Here is a 17,308-nt window from a genome sequence, read left to right on the forward strand (position 1 = left end):
TCCAACGCTAGAATGGATAATTAAATTGTAGTATTTTCACACAATGGCATACTATACAAGAAAAAACACTGACCAAATTACAGCTCTACTCATTAACATGAGTGAAGCTTTTAAAAACAATGATGAGCCAAAGAAGCAAGACACAGAAGAATGTATTTAATATGAGTCCAATTGTAGAAAGTTTAAAAACAGGAAATTTAAACAATATTGCTTAGGGATACACACAGAGGCAGGAAACTATAAAGAAAAATGAGGAGAGGATTGTCACTAAATTTGGGACGGTGGGTCCTCTGGGGAGAATGTGTCAGGGAGGGGCACACGGGCTTCTAAGGTGCTTGGAATGCTCTCTTCTTTGACCTGGGTGCTGGGTGCATAGGAGTTTGTTTTATTATTGTCTTTATACTGCATATATGCATGTTACACACTCTTCTGTATATACCATACATTTTACACAAGAAAAAAAAAGGACGGTATATGCCCCGATTCTGCCCCCTCTCTCCATCCAATCCCCATTCTTGTTCTCAGCTGGCAGAGGAGGGGCCAGGGTCCCTCCTCACAGTTCCTTACTGTTTCGGAGTGGGTCAGAGGAATCTGGGGGTGAGGGCCTCCCCTCTGCAGCTGGGCCCTGGCTCCTCCAGGGTGAGGAGCCTGGGGAGAGCAGGGCCAGGCAAGGCCGGCTGGCCTGCTGCTTCTGCCAACTCTGGGATTAGGCCAGGGCTCTGGCCCACCTGTTGTTTCACTCATTCAGCGTGAACATAGCCACAGAGCGCTTACTATGAGCACTCGGGGCTGTTGGGAGGGTTCAGATAAGTGAGAAATGTCTTTGACCTCAAAGATCTTACAGTACACTCAGAGGTGATCGCGTACACAAGTAACCATGGTACCAGCAAAATGTGAGCGAAGGGTCACATGACTACCCTTCTCTTTCATTGAACATTTGTGGAGCACCTGCTACATGCCAGGAACTGTGCTGGATGGTTGGCACATGACGGCTGCTAAATCACAATCCTGGCCCTTAAGTCCTTAGCCTAAGGCAGGGGAAACAGACACACATGAGGTCATTGCAAGAGTGGGACAAGCCCACTGATGCCGCTATGCCCAGGGAGAAGCAGAAAGGGGCCCTGCTCAGGATGGGGGAGACGGGGACAGGTTGGAGAAGGGAAGTCCCCCTGAAGGCTTTAGGGATGAGGAAGCAAGAGCAAGGCAAAGGGCTAGAAGGGCGTGCTCCACGGAGGGAACAGCTAGGGCAAAGGCACAGGGGTAAGGAACAGCACCCGGGAGGTCTGTCTGCAACAGAACACAAGTGCTCAGTGGGGATGGGGAGAAGAGCAGCCAAGGGGAAGGCTGAGGCCGATCAGGGTCACATTTGCCTTGCAAAAGCTTAGATCTTATAGGTGCTGGGAGCCACAGAAGGATTTACGGGGAGCTTGATAGTTGAGTCTAGCTCACTGTAGAGGAAGGGTTGAGGGGCGTGGATTGGAAGAAGGCAGGCAAGTTGTCAGGTTGTTGTGGATGTAAGAAATATTTAGACAGGCTAGCTGTGTCTGAGAGCCGGTGGGTGGTGTGTGTAGGAGAGGCCAACTTTGTGAACAGCTCCCCGCCAGGGAGACCAGGTGGAGCACACGGGGAGGGCTTACACCCGAACTAGTGTGGCTCTGGGCTCTGGCAGTGGACAGCCAGGAATACAGATGGGACTCTGCACCATCGGATCCCAGGGCTCCCAAATGCTGGCCAGTGGACAGGATTGGCCTGAGGAAGTCAGGAAAATATGGGCATGTAATGAGCTGCTTATAAATCAAATGTATGCACTTTAAAGAACTACCCATAGAGGTGTCTGGAATTGAATCAATGAGTAAGCATTAGAGGCATGAAGAGAATTACCAAAAGAAATCTCTTAAAGATTCAAAAGCGGTTTCATCCTTGGAGGAGGGCTGGGATGAGGAAGGTTTTTTCTTTAAATAAGCCTTTTAAACTATCATATTTTAAAACCCATGAACATAAAACATATACAAAATGTTAAAAATAAAAAAACACCGGCCTTTGTTCTGAGTTTGCATCCTTCCTGCTTCTTTTAATTGCTAAAAGTCGCCTTTTTTGTAGGAAATGATACAAGATAGAGGATACCTGGCTTTTTTTTTTTTTTTTCTTAATGTCCTCTTTTGGCAAAACAGAACGTCGTTGAGCCCTGTGCATCCTGAAAGCCGGCAGTGGGAGCGGCCCGACCAGAGCACGGGGCAGAGGCCGGAGAGCGGCAGGCCTGGTGCGCCTGCGACCCCGCAGGCGGCCGGCAGGGGTCAGGCGAGCTCCACGCAGCGCCCGCGGAGCCCCGCCCGAGCCGGAGCCGCGAGCCCGAGCAGCGCTCCGCGGCGTGCGGTGCCTCGGGGAGAGGGCTAGAGAGAAGACCCTGGACTGGCCCTAGGCGAGGGGTCGCGACTGACGGCCACCTGGATCGTGGGTACCACTCCTGCCGCCAAATCGAGGAGAGGGTGCTCCGCTCCAGCCCCAACGCCGCGTTGGCACCAGCTCTGCTCCACCCGGCTTCTGGGCGTGGCTGGTCCGCCGGCCGTGTGTTCGAATACCCCGGGCCAACTCACCTTAGCGGTCTTCTGGAAGGGGGCCCTGAGCAATCTTGTCTCCTGCACCCGGTTGTCGCGAAGTTCAAGGAGCTAATATGTCAAAACGAGACTTGAGAGGGCTATATAGGTAAGGGATTGTCATTACTAGATTATCTGGGTTTAGAATTAGGACTCAGGCCTGTGCGGAGGCATCCTCTAGGCACCAGATCAGTTCTCAAAGGTTGCCTGTCCTCAGAATTACCCCTGGAGGTGTGATTAGGGGCTCTTCTTGGAACCAGCATTTTTTACAGGCTGCCGCATTCTGGTAAAGGGTGTGCCCAGAGCTTCTGTTGCCATTCCACAGGGCAAGCAGTAGGAAAACAAAGAATGGTATGGTAGTCAACAGGGGAGCCGGACTGATAGCTGACTCGACTAAAATTGGAGTGGAATGAGAGGAAGGAGCCGGGCTGGCAGCTGGCGCTGTAGCATTGCACAACGGATATGAACAACCAAGAGCTCCCACAAGAACCAAAGTGGAAATACCCCCCTGGCTCTTCCATTTATGACTCAGGCTACACTTTTCTTTTTTGGCTTTATTTAAAACACTTCTCTTTTATTTCACATGTAACATCGGGAAGACAAGCACTTTCTCCTCAAGTTGGTGGTAGGGCTCTGTAACCCACACTGACTGGACGAAACATTCCATTTGGTCATATTCTGAACGTCTCTGGGCTAGTCGTTCCGGCTGCACTTTAAACCCAGCAAGACCACCATTTCAGCCACATTCATCTCCAACATAGCAAAGGCAGGGTGAGGAAGTGAAGGGACAGTGCCACAAGCCCTTGGTCTTCCCTCAGTGTGGAACTGGGCTGGGATTGGTGAAGCGCAAGCTCCACCTGTCTCACGTGTCAGGCTGGGAATGGCACTTGGCTACAGGCCAGGACCAGAAGTCGGAACAGGCACTGCTGGGCCGAGAGCCAAGAAAACCAGTTCTCTTTTAAGGAACTTGGATGCTGTGGGAAAACCCAAACCTGTTCCCCTCCGACCATGCTCCATCCAGGCGGCTATGCAGTGGGGCCCCAGGCTGGCATCCTCAGAAGCCCCATTTCTGCTGATCTGGATCTTGGCTTCACTTCTGACCTTGGGAAAATCAAATTGTCTTGATCTTTTAAAAAACATGGGGTGGTTTCCAGAAATTTATGAGCTTCCTTCTGGCTCCAAGACTTACCACTCTGCGCTCCCTCCTTCCCTTAAAAATCACCAGGAGATCTGGGACAGGAAGGCTGAGACCCCCTCTATCCTAAGCACTGAGTCCATCCCCTTGTCGTCCATCACCAATGAGCAGGCTGGAGGGCAGAAACAGGATCTGGACCAGCCACTCTCTAAGGACATGGGGCTGGAGCCAGACGGGAGGCAGCAGCAAGTACACTGCTCTTCCTCCAAAACACCAGCTTCGAAGCAGGTGGGTTTACTTCATAATACGTTTAATACAAGATGGCAGCAGCCGCTGTGCAGCTGTAACAAAATTAGCCATAGGGTGTCCACAGAAATGTACGCAGGCAGCCTTGGCTGGAGGTGAGCCAGCCAACCCAGGCCTGCTGCCTAGTCAGCTGTGGGCTGTCACATGGTCAGGACTGGAGGGTGGCAGTGACAGAGCAGTGAAGGGCTCAGAGTGCTGCCATGGAGGCCAGTGTCGAGTCATCTTTTTCAAGCACGCTAACCTCTGCCTCACCGTGGACTCTGGGTGGTGCAGGTGTTCTGAGATGCCTCTTCCCAGACTCCACCCCGACATGGCGGGATTTAGGGATTTCAGCCCTAAAGAGTGAAGCCCTGGAAAGATGGAGGGGCTGCTGCAGAGTGGGTGCCTGCTCACAAGCTGCTGGGAGCTGATGCCTCTAGAAATCAGCAGAAATGAAGGCTAGGTTTGGGGTTTTTTTTCCCCCAGAAAGAAAAGAGCCTACTAAGTTCGAATAAATGGAGAGGCGTGATGCTTCTGGTGTACTTGAGCAGAGGGCTCCTTGCCAGAGACTCACCCTAGAAAAAGGGGTAGCCACCTATCTGCCCCCAAGGTGCCTGGCTTGGGAGGTGGGGGCATCAGCCTTGGAAGTTAGAAAGCGAGGACAGAGAGTCACCAAAGCCCTCCCAATGAGCCCCAGAAAAGCCAGTATGCTTCCTTCTGAGTCCGTATTAAGCCACTGAATGCTTTTCCTGGGCTGGCTGGCTGGCTTGGCTCTGAGGCCCACAGGACTTGGCAGCCATTGTGGAGAACTCAACCTCATGCAGAGGCCAGGAGGCTGATGCAAGGAGGGCAGGTGATGGGGCCAGCCTGGTGGCGTAGTGGTTGAGTTCATGTTGGGCCTGGGGTTCACAGGTTTGGATCTCGGGCCCAGACGTACACACTGCTCATCAAGCCATGCTGAGGTGGCATCCCATATACCAAGCAGAGGAGGACTGGCACAGACGTTAGCTCAGCGACAATCCTCCTCAAGTAAAAAGACGAAGATTGGCAACAGATGTTAGCTCAGGGCAGATCTTCCAAACAAAAAAAAAAGGCAGCTGAGCAGCCAGGCCAGCCTCGGGCAGGGGAGAACTGCCACATCCCTACTTCCAAAGAAAGGCCTCTAGGTGCTGGGAAAAGTGGCTGAAGGGTCTTGGGGTTAGCGGAAGTCTGTGTTGAAGGCTCTGCCGATGACCAGCCTCCTCACCTCACTGGTCCCGGCCCCAATCTCATACAGTTTGGCATCTCGCAGAAAGCGGCCCATGGGAAAGTCATTGATGTAGCCATTGGCACCTGCAGCCGGGGTTTGGGCGGAGAAGAAGACAACAGGAACAGTGATGGGCACTGGGCAAAGCAAGGAAAGCAAACAGAAGGCCAAGTAGATAGAAAGAGGCCAGAGGAGGGGGTGCCAGTCAAAGAGAAGCAGCAGGGGGTGGGGGAGGCAGGGTGTGAGGAACACCTAGCTGGGGGTAGGGTGGACGAGGGGTGGGAAGGCCATCCTGTGCCTGAGGATGATAGGCAAAGTGGGGGAGAACCACTGGCAGATGTGGAGAAGGGGGACAAGAAAATACTGCACGGCACTTCCTGGGTGCCAGCCCGAGAGGTTAAGTCATTGCACAAGTCACAAAGCCAGTCAGTAGTAGAGCCAGGATTCAAACCTAGGCCGTGTGGCTGGAGTCTGTGCTCTTAACCACTGCCCAGCCTTGAAACAAGGCTGTCCCACCTCTGGGGCATCTCTCCCTCCTCCTTTCCCAGTGTCCACAGGACCAGGCGGGGAGCATGGGAGGGAGCACTGCTGACAGGAGTAGCAACTTGTGGCCTCTAGCAGTTTTCTCCTTTGCTTTTCCATGGCCTCCAAGTAACTAGGGCAGAGGGAGCCTAAGGTGTCAGCTGAGCTGCAGCCAGCTGAAGCCCAGGGTGAGGAGTGAAGAGGAAATCTCTTTCTGGAGGCAGCCACGGGCTCTGGGAGCAAGGGAGGCCTGGGAGTGGGCAGTGGGGGCCACTCACCGAAACACTGAATGCCGTCCAGGGCGACCTGTGTGGCGCACTCGGCTGAGTAAAGAATCACCCCTGCGCAGTCCTGCAGGAGCCGGCTCCGGGTCAGCAGGGCCCTGCAGGGGGCCACGCAGAGAGCGAGGCCCAGCCCCAGCCCGCTGTCCCCGCTCTCCCTCCTCAGGCGCCGGGCCTTACCTTGGAGGTGCAGTGGCCCTCATCACAGGCTTTGGCGACGTTGTAGACGTACTGCCGACATGCCATGAGGCGCGTGTACATGTCAGCCATCTTCCCCTGCATCAGCTGGGCACAAAGAGAGATCCCAGGTCAGCATGCTGGAGCCACACTGCTCTCAGACACTCTCCCCAGGTACCAAAAGCAGGTCTGCAGTAGCACCCTGACAGCCAGGAATGGGGACACCAGGGCACAGAGAGGAGAAAGGACTTGTCCAGGATGGCAAAGATGGTAGTGGGCCTGGAGTTAAGGCCACAGAACTGCCATTGCACTGTGGACACTGCCCCCTGAAATGGCCCTCCAGCCACCACAGCCCTGATTAACGTCCTGTGGTGACTTTAGCCCAGAAAGTATGACTAGAAATGCGGCTCCCTTTCCCCAGACCTCCCCACAGGCTGCACACTTCACTCTCCAACCTTAAGGAGGCCTGGTTCATTCATCTCAAACAGGAAGTGAGGTGACAGGGGATGAACTTCCTGACAACTTCCAAAGCCAGGTGGCATGCTAAAGAAGCTTGCATTCCAAGCATTCAAACCCATTTTGCCGGTGAAGGGCAGTAAATGCCCCACAGCACGTGCCCTGTTTACTCATTTGTTAAACAAATTTGAACCCCATCAAAGAGTCCATTTCAACAAAAGCGATCTACTCACTTGGAAGTGGCCAATCTTCTGGCCAAAGGCTTCCCTCGTGTGCAGGTAGGGAATGCTGTGGTCGAGGACGGCCTGCATGAGCCTGCCCGAAAGGAGAAAGACACTGAGGAGGTGCCTCACTGTCCCCCTACTGCCAGGTGGAAAGGCCAGGGGGACAGCTTGGAGAGACAAGGTACCAGAGTCCCAGGGAGGAGTAAAGGAGTGTGAGGACTCTGGTTACCCCTGCTCAGTCACTGCACTGACTGCCCAGGACTTGTGCCCCTTCCCCTAAAACCAGACAGAGTGGCAGGACCCCCGTGTAGAAGGGCCTCAGAGCCTGGGCTGTGTGGTTTCACAGGTGGAGTTACTAAGCCGTATTGCTTCCCGGGCCTTCTGTCAGTCACTTAGTGACATTTCTCTTCACATGGGAGGAGGAGGTTCATTTGCTTTCCAGGAGAGAAGGTACACTGGCCAGGAGGCAGCTCCCATTGGCCCCTAAGGGGAAAGCTGCAGTGGCACCACCTGCCAAGGAGGACAAAAGCTCAGCTCCCTGCTGAGCCTCACACTCACCCGAGGGGCCCACCAGCCAGCACTAGCCGTTCCAGGTCCAACCCACTCATCAGCACGTAGACGCCCTTACTTGGATGGCCCAGGATGTTGGTAGCTGCCAGGAAAAGTGCTGGTCAGAGGGAAGACGGCTGTCCAGAGCCTCTTCACTTTTAGCAAAGCTACTAGGTTTGGTACTGTGGCTCTCACACAAGCACTAAAATCTGTCACCTGACCTTCAGCTGGGGTTCCAGGTGAGAGAAAAGGACGGAGTTCACCACTTACAGTCATTAAGTGGAGCTTGGAGGGAGGCTACGCCCCGCTCCCCACCCCCACACACATCATCTGCAAGACCAGACATGAAGGCCCGATCCTTAGATCATCTCTTTCTCTTCTTCAACTGCCTTGGATAGGAAAGAAGAAAAGCTAATTTGGTCTAGAAGTCGTCCAACCCTTCCCTGTGCCCATAAAGGAACCAGAAAATTACTTTGTCCCCCGGGTGGAGTCTGCGTTGGTCCAATATCACCCCCTTGCCCTCCCCCACCAAGGTGGTCCATTAAAGAGTCTTTGTCCAGGAGGTGGGCCATTCAGTGTTAGTGACAGAAACTGCTGAGCATCTCTCCACCCTGGAAGCCAGGACACTGGACAGCCTTGGGAGGTGTGAGCAGGAAGCTGAGTACAAAGAGTTGACACCACTAACCTGCTTGTAATGATAGCGGAGTTTTCTCCCGCTGACAAAGAAGGATCTGTACTGACCCCCTCCCTAGGTGCTCCTTGTAACCAAGGCACACTTTTCTTGGCAAATCACAGAGGAGAGGAATGGTCTATGGCTGCAGTGTGGAGCAAACCTAGTTGGTGATTATTAGATCTATGCCCTTGGTCTCATTAGCACATGGCAGTGTGCTGGCTCTCTCATGAGGTGTCACATTTTCAGTTCTACTGAGAAAAATACTCAAACTGAATTGCCTTCCCTTCACTGAGTCTGGCTTCTATCCATTTCTTCGGATTGTTTTCTTGCATCATCAGTGAATACCTCACTCAGGCTGTATGGGAAATGCTCTAACGCAGAAGTCAGAAGGACATTAGTGGGGGAGGGCAGATATTCCCTTTCTACTCCAGCTCCTAGAATCCAAAGCCCAGGCACAGTGTGTTATCCCCGCAGGAAACACACCCTCATCGCAGCCACAGTCAAGTGGACAGCTGCATGGCTCTGGCCAGGAAGGACAGCTGCCCAGCAGCCCGAGTCCCACACGGAGGGGCCAGCGGGCAAGTACAGCAGTGGCAGGCCCACCATCTAGGCCACATGTCATTGGCAAGCTAGCAGTGGCGAGCCTCTCTGACCCAGAGATGGGCCTTTCTCAGCTTGTGAAGAAGTGGGGACAGGGGCTCCCCCATTCTCAGGGACTCACCAGGAACCTTGCAGTCCTCAAAGATCAGCTCACAGGTGTTAGAGCCTCGCATCCCCAGCTTGTCCAGCTTCTTGGAGGTGCTGAAGCCGGGCATATCCTTTACAGGAACAAAAGGTGGCCCTGATCACAGACCAGCCCCCAAGGGGATCCAGAGAAGAGGAGACCCCTGGGAAATGCTCACCTTCCCATCAAGTCCCCGTACTTGCATGGTACACTGGAAACCCTGCTCCCAGGGCCCTGACTCTGTATGTGACTGCTCCACTTCTGGAAGCTCCAGGCCTGACCCCCGACCCTGACCCCAGCCCCCTCTGTGGCTGGCTTGCGTCCTCCCCACTTCTCACAGGAGCAGTTCTTTCTCAGTGAAACGCCAATCCCTGGGGCCCTCCTGACTCCTCCTGGTTTTGTTTCCTTTCCTCAGGGGAAATCAGTTCCAAGACACTCTCACCAGCCCCCTCAATTCCTTTGCCCCCTTGTTCCTCTGCCATCTGTACCTAATTGAGTCCCACCTGGGATCAATTCCACCACCTGCGTGCTCTGACCTGACTAATCAGGTGCAGCCTGCATTGGCAGGTGCCCAGGAGAGTGCAGGCACATGCTGCTCCCCTCTCGCCTGGCTGACGCCCCGCCACTACACAACCTGCAGACTTCTAATCTCAGCCGGGCCCTTCGGGCTACTCACTTTTCTTGTCCCCTAATCCTAGTCAGCTAATCTCCCCCTCTCCCTCTAGAGGGTATGACAAACCTTTATGTCACTCCGTCATGAAACTCTACCAGCTCCCCATCTCCTGTGGTCCCCACCCTCACAGGTGACCTGGCTTCTTTGTCACCGTCATTAGGCAGGTGGTTCCTCCACCATACCCCAACCCAGCCTTACCTCTTCTCCTGCAGCTCATTCGCTCCCACACATCTCAATTTCTCCCTCCCTTATTTTCCTTTGTCTTTACCAAAACATTTGCACAGCCCTCTCCAATTCCTAAAAGCAAACTCAAACTCCTAACTTCTTGTTCTAACTCCTGCTCGCTCTCTCTCCTGCTTTTAGTGTCAAGATCTGAAAGGTGCCATCTTCAGTCAGTCACCACTTGCATTCCCACTCACACCTCAGTCTCCTATAGCTGCTCTCACCACGTCCACCAGGGACGTCCTGATTGTCAAATCCAGTTGCCTCTTTTCAGTCCTCATCTTCCTGGACCTTTTGGTGTGGCCTGACTCCGTGGACAGCTCCATAGTCCTCAGACTCGACCCATCCTCCCTGGCGTCCACTTTTTGGCCACGCTCCTTTCAGTCTGCTCTTCTGCCTCCCACTGTGCACTGCCTTCCACTCACCTTCTCAACGATGAAGGCCGTGATGCCCCGAGAAGGTGGCACAGCAGCCAGATCTGTCTTGGCATAGACAATAAGGATGTCAGCATCGGGGCCATTGGTGATCCAGAACTTGTTGCCATTCAGGATGTAGTGATCTCCTGAGAACAGGAAGTTGGCTATTTGCTCAAACTGTGTCAGCCCATCTCAGCCAGCCAGTCCACAGACCTGCTGCTGAGCAAGGAGCTTCTCAGCTGGTAAACAGTTCTGGAAACCCAGCCAAGGCCCTAGTTACTGCTCCCTCACCCTGAGAAGGTTGGTCACTCTGTCCATTTCAGCTCCCAAGTCAAGAGGAGCCTCACCTTTTTTTTCTGCTTTTAGCTTCATGGAGACAACATCAGAGCCGGCATTGGGCTCACTCATGGCCAGGGCTCCGATGTGTTCACCGCTGATCAGCTGCAAGGAAAACCCCCAAAGGGCCTGGTTATGACCTCAGAACCCTACAGGAACAGGCAAGACTGCTTCTTGCCTGTTCACATGACACCTCTTCAAACTGCTCTCTCAGACCAGGATATTGGTAAAGTCCTGGAAAAGAAGCCCAATATCTACGAGCCTGAAAATCTCTCTCTTTTTTCCATTCTCTTTGCAAGGGAAGCAAGTCCTAGTCTTTCTGTTTTTTAAAGTGCTCTGCAAATATTGTCCAGTGACCAACTTAGGAGTTCTGGCCCTATTTTTAATTCTTCTTTTAAAGATTGGCATCTGAGCTAACAACAGTTACCATTCTTCTTTTTTTCCCTCCCCAAATCCCCCCAGTACATAGCTGTATATTTTAGTTGTGCGTCCTTCTAGTTGTGGCATGTGGCACGCTGCCTCAGCATGGCCTGACCAGTGGTGCCATGTCCGCGCCCAGGATCCGAACCGGTGAAACCCTGGGCCGCCGAAGCAGAGCACGTGAACTTAACCACTCAGCCATGGGGCTGGCCCCTCATTTTTTTGGACTGAAATATTTTAAAGCAAATCCCTGACCCCTTCCTAACCACAGCTGGGTCAGGGTAGCATGCTACGGAAAGCAAGTCTGCCCAGCCCTCGCCAACAGGGGAGGGTGCTTCAAGGTTGGTGGTTGTACCATGAGATCGGCCTGTGTTTCTCCATTCCCATCCTCACCTTGGGGAGGTACTTCTCCTTCTGGGCCTCATTTCCATTGCGCACAATTTGGTTGAGGCAGAGGTTCGAGTGGGCACCGTAACTGAGTCCCACTGCTCCAGAGGCTCGGGATATCTCCTCCATCACCAACACATGCTCCAGGTAGCCCAAGCCAGAGCCGCCATACTGAACTGGGAGCGGAGGGGGTGCAGAGGAGTGGGAAAGGCAGCCCAGATTAAATTAGGCCATTGGTAGGAATCTTACATTTATTTTAGCTGCAGAGGAATACCTTGTAGCACCTATTCCAAGTTCCCTTTAGCAATGTCAACAGGCTAATGCCAGGGACTCTGTTTACAAGCTAACAGAACTAATTTTGTCTGTTGCCTCAGGTCAGCTGAGATGTGGTTCGGAAAAGAGTCATTGCAACTCGTGTTTTAGCCCAGAAAGACCTCTTGATGAAGACAAGAGGACTGGAGTACCCACTATTTGGAAAGCTGCAGAAATGCACAGGCAGATGAATACATGAAGAAAGAGGACCTGGACTTTAACTAAGAAACAGAAAGAGGGAGGGAGGGTCAAAGCACTAAGAATAGATAAAGAGCAAAGGATGTGTGTGCAAAAGGCTTGAGGGGCTGTAAAAAAGACAAAATCGTCCCATTGGCAACAACATGGACGGACTTTGAGGGTATGATGTTAAGCAAAATAAGCCAGATGGAGAAAGACAGACACCGCATGATTTCACTCATATGTGGATGATAAACAAACAAATGAACAAAGAGAAAAATTAGTGGTTACCAGAGGGGCAGGGGTTGCGGGGTGGGTGAAAGGGGTAAAGAGGCACATATGTATGGTGACTGACCAAAATTAGACTATTGGTGGTGAGCATGATGCAGTCTCTACAGAAACTGATCAATAAAAATGTACACCTGAAATTATACAATGTTATAAACCATTATGACCTCAATAAAATAACTGAAAGAAAAAAAAAAGGTCCGAGGAAGGTGAGATTTTCGTGGCATAGGTTTGGATCTAAAGAAGCAGGACTATCAAATCAACACTTTTAATTCACACAATGTTATATGTCAATTATATCTCAATTTTAAAAGTTAAAAAAAAAAAAAGCAGGACTAGTAACAGGGGACAGGAGAGCGACAGCCCAAGAGAAAAGCTGGTGGGCAGTACAGCAGAGGGCAGAAGAGATGCTGGTAGGGAATCTCAGAACTCCTCATAAAAATGTGGCTTTTCCTTGGCAGCAGATCCAAAACCCAAGTGGCTGGGTCATCTGGTCCCACCCTCTGGCCCGCTGTTTGGGTAAACCCTGGCAAGACCCTCTGCACGCAGGCACTCTGACCAAGAAGTCAGGCTTATCCTGGGCTCTAGGGAAAGGTTGGCTCGACCCCTGCAATTCCAGGAAGGCAAGCCGACAGGCAGGTGACATTGGAAACAACCCCGGGGACAACCATGCAGGAACCAGAACTCATATCTGGCTTTGTTTTCACGGTTTTCCCTTGGAAGGTTTTTCATCTGATTTCTGTCTCTTTCTTCCATTAAATACCAGCTGATTCAGAAGTCTATTCTCTATGGGGGTTCATAAACCCCCAAAACACAGTGGAAGGAAGAGTCTTGTTTGGGAGTTCCTAGTGGCCTGTCCCCCTACCATTTTACGTTAAGATGGTCTAAATTAATTTTTAAGTGGTTTCTTTTTATCATTACTCATGATGTAACTTTCTATGATCAGCTTGGATCCCACGAACTGTCTCTAAGTGGTGAGGGGGAAGAAGTGAGTATAAGTGTATTGTATTCCACCTCTGTGCCAATGCCCAATGAATACAAGCCGGAGCAGGTGGGCCACCCATGCTTTGGCTGGTGAAGACACAGGCTCATCTCTTTACCAGCCACTGCAAGCTAGGCTGGGACTCTCCTTCAGAGGCCAACATCCAAACCAGAGCCTACCAGCTGCCTGCCCTCTTCCTAGAAATAAGCAGTAAGACCCACGGGGGACACGGAGCAGGCCTAGGGAGAGCCTATCAAACACATCATCTGGCCACCTCATGTGGAGGCTCAGACAGGCGTCCCTCTCCCACATGCCACCATCCACTCCCAGATGAGCTCCAGGGCCAAGCTGTGGGCAGGGGACACAGGAAGTCCCCATAAGGACACACCTGTCCTGAGAGGTCCTGCTTAGATGCTACTGGTAGGTCAGAGCTTAGGGATTAGGGGAGACAGAAAGACAAGGTACTAAGACAGCTGCATGATATGGAGTGTTTTCTAAACTCCCCAAATCACCTGGAGTAACTTAGTGATCATGCAGTGTTCAAGAGTCTGGGTGATCCTGATCTAAGTGAGTCACACTGGCCCGATCCCTTTGCCTTCTTGTCACTGCCTAAAGAAACAGAAGAATATATTCTTCTCTGGGCTGACAGTCAATGGGTGCTTTCTCAGGTCCAAGAGGGAGGAAGTTCTGGGTCTCAGTGAGCACCAGCTTTCCCCTCCTTTCCTGCTTCTTTTGGGAATGGTCTTCAAGGGCATGCAAGAAAAGTTCTCTTTAGGGAAAGAAACTATACTCACCAGGGGCTGTGATGCCCAAGACTCCCAGGTTCCCCAGCTGCTTCCAAAACTCCTGCCAACAGAATGAAGTGAGTGCAGTGAGCTGTGAGAAGAAGGCAGCCAGTCACAGGAGCCTGGCACGTCTGGAGCAAGGAGAGCCCAACGCTTCACAGAAAGGCTGCGTTCTCAGGGAGCTTTCATTTACCAGAAGACTGTGACCCCTTCCAGGTAGCAGTGCAACTCCCAGCCCAGCTCCCAGACTGTCCCCCTGGGGGCTTCATGACTCACTCGAAGGTTCTTGAACTCGTTGCTGTGATCAATCTCGTGGGCCTGGGGGGCTAGGTGCTCCTGAAGGAACCTAGCCATGGTCTGACGAAGCTAGAAGGAGAGGTGGACAGATGCCACAGAAATAGTACATTGTTGCCACTGAAGACAGCCCCTTCAATGCTGAGTACACATTCAAGAAACAGGCTACAAGGAATCTCACCAAACAGCATCAGACTGAAACTTAGAGGCCCCACTAGTTTATGCTTCCTCAGAGATGGTCCTCTCCCCTTTCTTACGGTCCTCAGTCTAGACAGCTTGAAGATTATTTTTTAAATGTCACCCTCCCTACATAAAATCATCCTATGGCTTTTTATTATGCTTAGAAGACAAGCTCCTTACCCAGGCCTGTAAAGCCCTGCAGGAGCCGACCCCTGTACACCCTTGCAGTCTTCCCCAGTTACCTTTCTCTCCCTTCAGCCACGCCCCCTTCAGGGCTTGGCTTGAGTCGGGTGCTTTCTGTCTCTGAGCCTCCGGCTAAAAGCCATTAGTCAGATTAGAAACTCCTCCTGCCAGAAAAGTCTGAGAAGCAGGATTGAACTATTTCTAACTGGGAAGATTCAAAGCTCTGTTTGCTGTCTAGAAACCCAAATGGGGCTTTGGAGTTCGTGAGGCTCAGGCACTTGCTTGGAGCCACAGGAGAATCACGTTTCCGGGGGACAGACCAGGAAGGCTCTGGTTCAGCTCTATTTGCAACATCTTTCAGGTTTTTGTTCAACTTTGTGCTTTGACCCAGTGGGTTGAAGAATTAAAGCAGATTATACGGTGCATTTCAAAACCCCGAAGTGTTTATTCGAAAAAGATTCCCTGATGATGATTAACCAGCTCTGAAAACCATAGCCTTACACAGCGTTCAGGTGGAAGCGAACTTCAGACAGACGGAGGGCCGTGTTGCGAAATGCGCGGCTGCCAATCCTCCACCAGAACACCACCGGTCTCCCAGCTCTCCTGTCTCTGCCTCCTCATCTAACTCTGGCAGCCGGGCCTTGCTGTCTCCGCAGAGCTGAAGCTGAGGCCCGCGCCCGCCCTGCGTTCCCCTAGCCCGCTGGGCACACGCCGCGGCCGCGTGGGCGCGGGCCAGCAGAGCGCCGAGGCGACCACCAAGCAGGGCGATAGGCCGGGGCCAGGAGACCTTGGGGCCGGGACGGGGGTCAGGCTCCCTACCTGCTTCTGCTCCTCGCTTAGCCCGTTGACCGCATCGTCCACGGGCAACAGCGAGTGGGCCCGCTGGGAAACGACGCCGGCGAGGGGCGGCCGCGGCGGCTGCAGCCTCCAGCTCGCCACCCGCCGCCCCAGGAGCCGAGCTGCAGTCGCCATCTCCGCCTTGCTCCGGTGGCAGATGAGGCTGTGTGGCAGCCCCACACGCTCCACCAATCCCCGGCTCCGCTGTGGCCACCCAGTCGGCGAGGGGGTGGGTCTGCAGCAGCCTATCACCATCCGCTGCTCCCTGAATGCCGCGCTGCCTTTGGTCAGACACGGGCCAATCAGCGGCGACCGCTCCCAGGCAGGCGCCCTGCGGGCTGAGTGTCCGCGCCCAGCAGCGTCTTTTCTAGGTTGGGTCTTTAAGTAGAAGAGCAGAAAAAGTGTCTTCCCTTTTTGAGTCGAAGATGTAATATGTCCCCTGCGTTGACAGAGCAGCTGCAGAAGTCTCTCTCTGTGGGAAAGCAAGTGTTAAAACAGCAAACGGAAAACTCCCCAAATGCTCAGTGTTTGGGAATAAACTGTTAAAGCAATCTGGGATAGCTAAGCTCGCTCTAGTGTACACACTGATTACAACTCAGTAAAATTTGCTTTACTATGCAACAGGGTTTGTTGTTTTTGAGTTACGTAAGAGTGAGGTGGTTAAGGAGTTGCTGTCTTCCAAATTATTTAATGTACAATAACAACGGCAGTCGGGACTTTTTTTTTTCTTTTTAATGGGGGCGGTGGGCGGGGGGAGCGGGCAGAGAGACGGGAAAGGAAGAGTGGTGTGTGAGGGGAAACGGAGGAGCGGATGGAACTCAGCCTCCATCTCCTTCCCCGCTTCGCTGTTTTCCTCCTCCTCTGTGGTGGGCCAGTGCCCTTGAACAGTTCATCTCAGGGAGTTTAGCCTCGAGTCCAGGGATGGAGATTGGCAGTCCCGCTATGTAGCTGTGGGACTTGGGGCACGTTTCTTGGATCTTCTCAGTCTCTACCTCATCATCGATAAAATGAAAACAATACCACCCAGGCAAGGTTGTTAGGAAGAATAAAGGAGATTGCTTTTTTTTTTTTTTTTTGAGGAAGATTAGCCCTGAGCTAACATCTCCTGCCAATCCTCCTCTTTTTGCTGAGGAAGACTGGCCCTGAGCTAACATCTGTGCCCATCTTCCTCTACTTTATTATGTGGGACGCCTACCACAACATGGTGTGCCAAGCGGTGCCATGTTGGCACCAGGATTGGAACCGGCGAACCCCAGCTGCCAGAAGCAGAACGTTGGCACTTAACCACTGTGCCACCAGGCCGGCCTGGAGATCGCATTTTAACAATACTATTTGTTCTTACAGCACCTGTTAGTCCAAGGTCTCAAATGCAGCTAAGACAATAGCCAGGCTCTGTAAGCTTGTCTAGGGCGAAATGCATTCTCTTCACCTCCCTGCCTCTATCACCGGTCTCCTTTAGGTGGAGAAGAGGCGTCCCCTCTACACTTCAAATAGAGGTTCTCCTTCTAGACCCTACGCAGTGTCTTGGCTCCCACCTCCCGTTTTCAAGCGCCACAGCTCAGCCAACAGAGTAGAATGTCTCTCTCCAGGACTCCAAACCCACCACTCAGGAGACACTCAACACAGTGACAGCTAAGAGCCCAAACTTTGAGGTAGCTAATAGCGTCCTCAGCTGCTTAAAAGCCAAAACAAAGACTGAAAAAGCCCAATGGACTTACCCACAGGCAAGTCGTGGGTGACCTTAGTGAGAACTGTTTTGGTGGAGTAATAAGACAAGAAGCCAGATTATCCACGGGTGAAAGAAAAAATCACAATGGAAATTAGAAAATACTTTGAACAGAAGGATAAATAATGGAAATGTGACATAGCAAAACTTGTGGGATGCAGCTATCTGGCCTGAAAGGGAATTTATAATTGTCAACGCATATACAGGACAAGAGAAAAATTGAA

At 52.3% G+C, this 17,308-nt stretch overlaps 1 protein-coding gene across 1 annotated transcript; it reads right to left on the bottom strand.

Moving 5' to 3' along the window:
* Positions 1 to 3,133: 3,133 nt before the first annotated feature.
* IVD (isovaleryl-CoA dehydrogenase) lies at positions 3,134 to 15,825 on the bottom strand. Its single transcript, XM_001503547.7, has 12 exons — positions 15,341 to 15,825; positions 14,141 to 14,230; positions 13,874 to 13,925; positions 11,327 to 11,496; positions 10,525 to 10,618; positions 10,187 to 10,323; positions 8,864 to 8,960; positions 7,479 to 7,572; positions 6,930 to 7,011; positions 6,244 to 6,348; positions 6,061 to 6,133; positions 3,134 to 5,346 (listed from the first exon to the last, which is right to left on the bottom strand). Exons 1-12 carry the CDS (start codon positions 15,611 to 15,613, stop codon positions 5,213 to 5,215), a joined length of 1,401 nt encoding a protein of 466 aa, XP_001503597.2. The 5' UTR covers positions 15,614 to 15,825; the 3' UTR covers positions 3,134 to 5,212.
* Between the last annotated feature and the right edge of the window lie 1,483 nt (positions 15,826 to 17,308).

This window comes from Equus caballus, chromosome 1, assembly GCF_041296265.1.
Source record: "Equus caballus isolate H_3958 breed thoroughbred chromosome 1, TB-T2T, whole genome shotgun sequence".
Taxonomy (NCBI): Eukaryota; Metazoa; Chordata; class Mammalia; order Perissodactyla; family Equidae; genus Equus; species Equus caballus.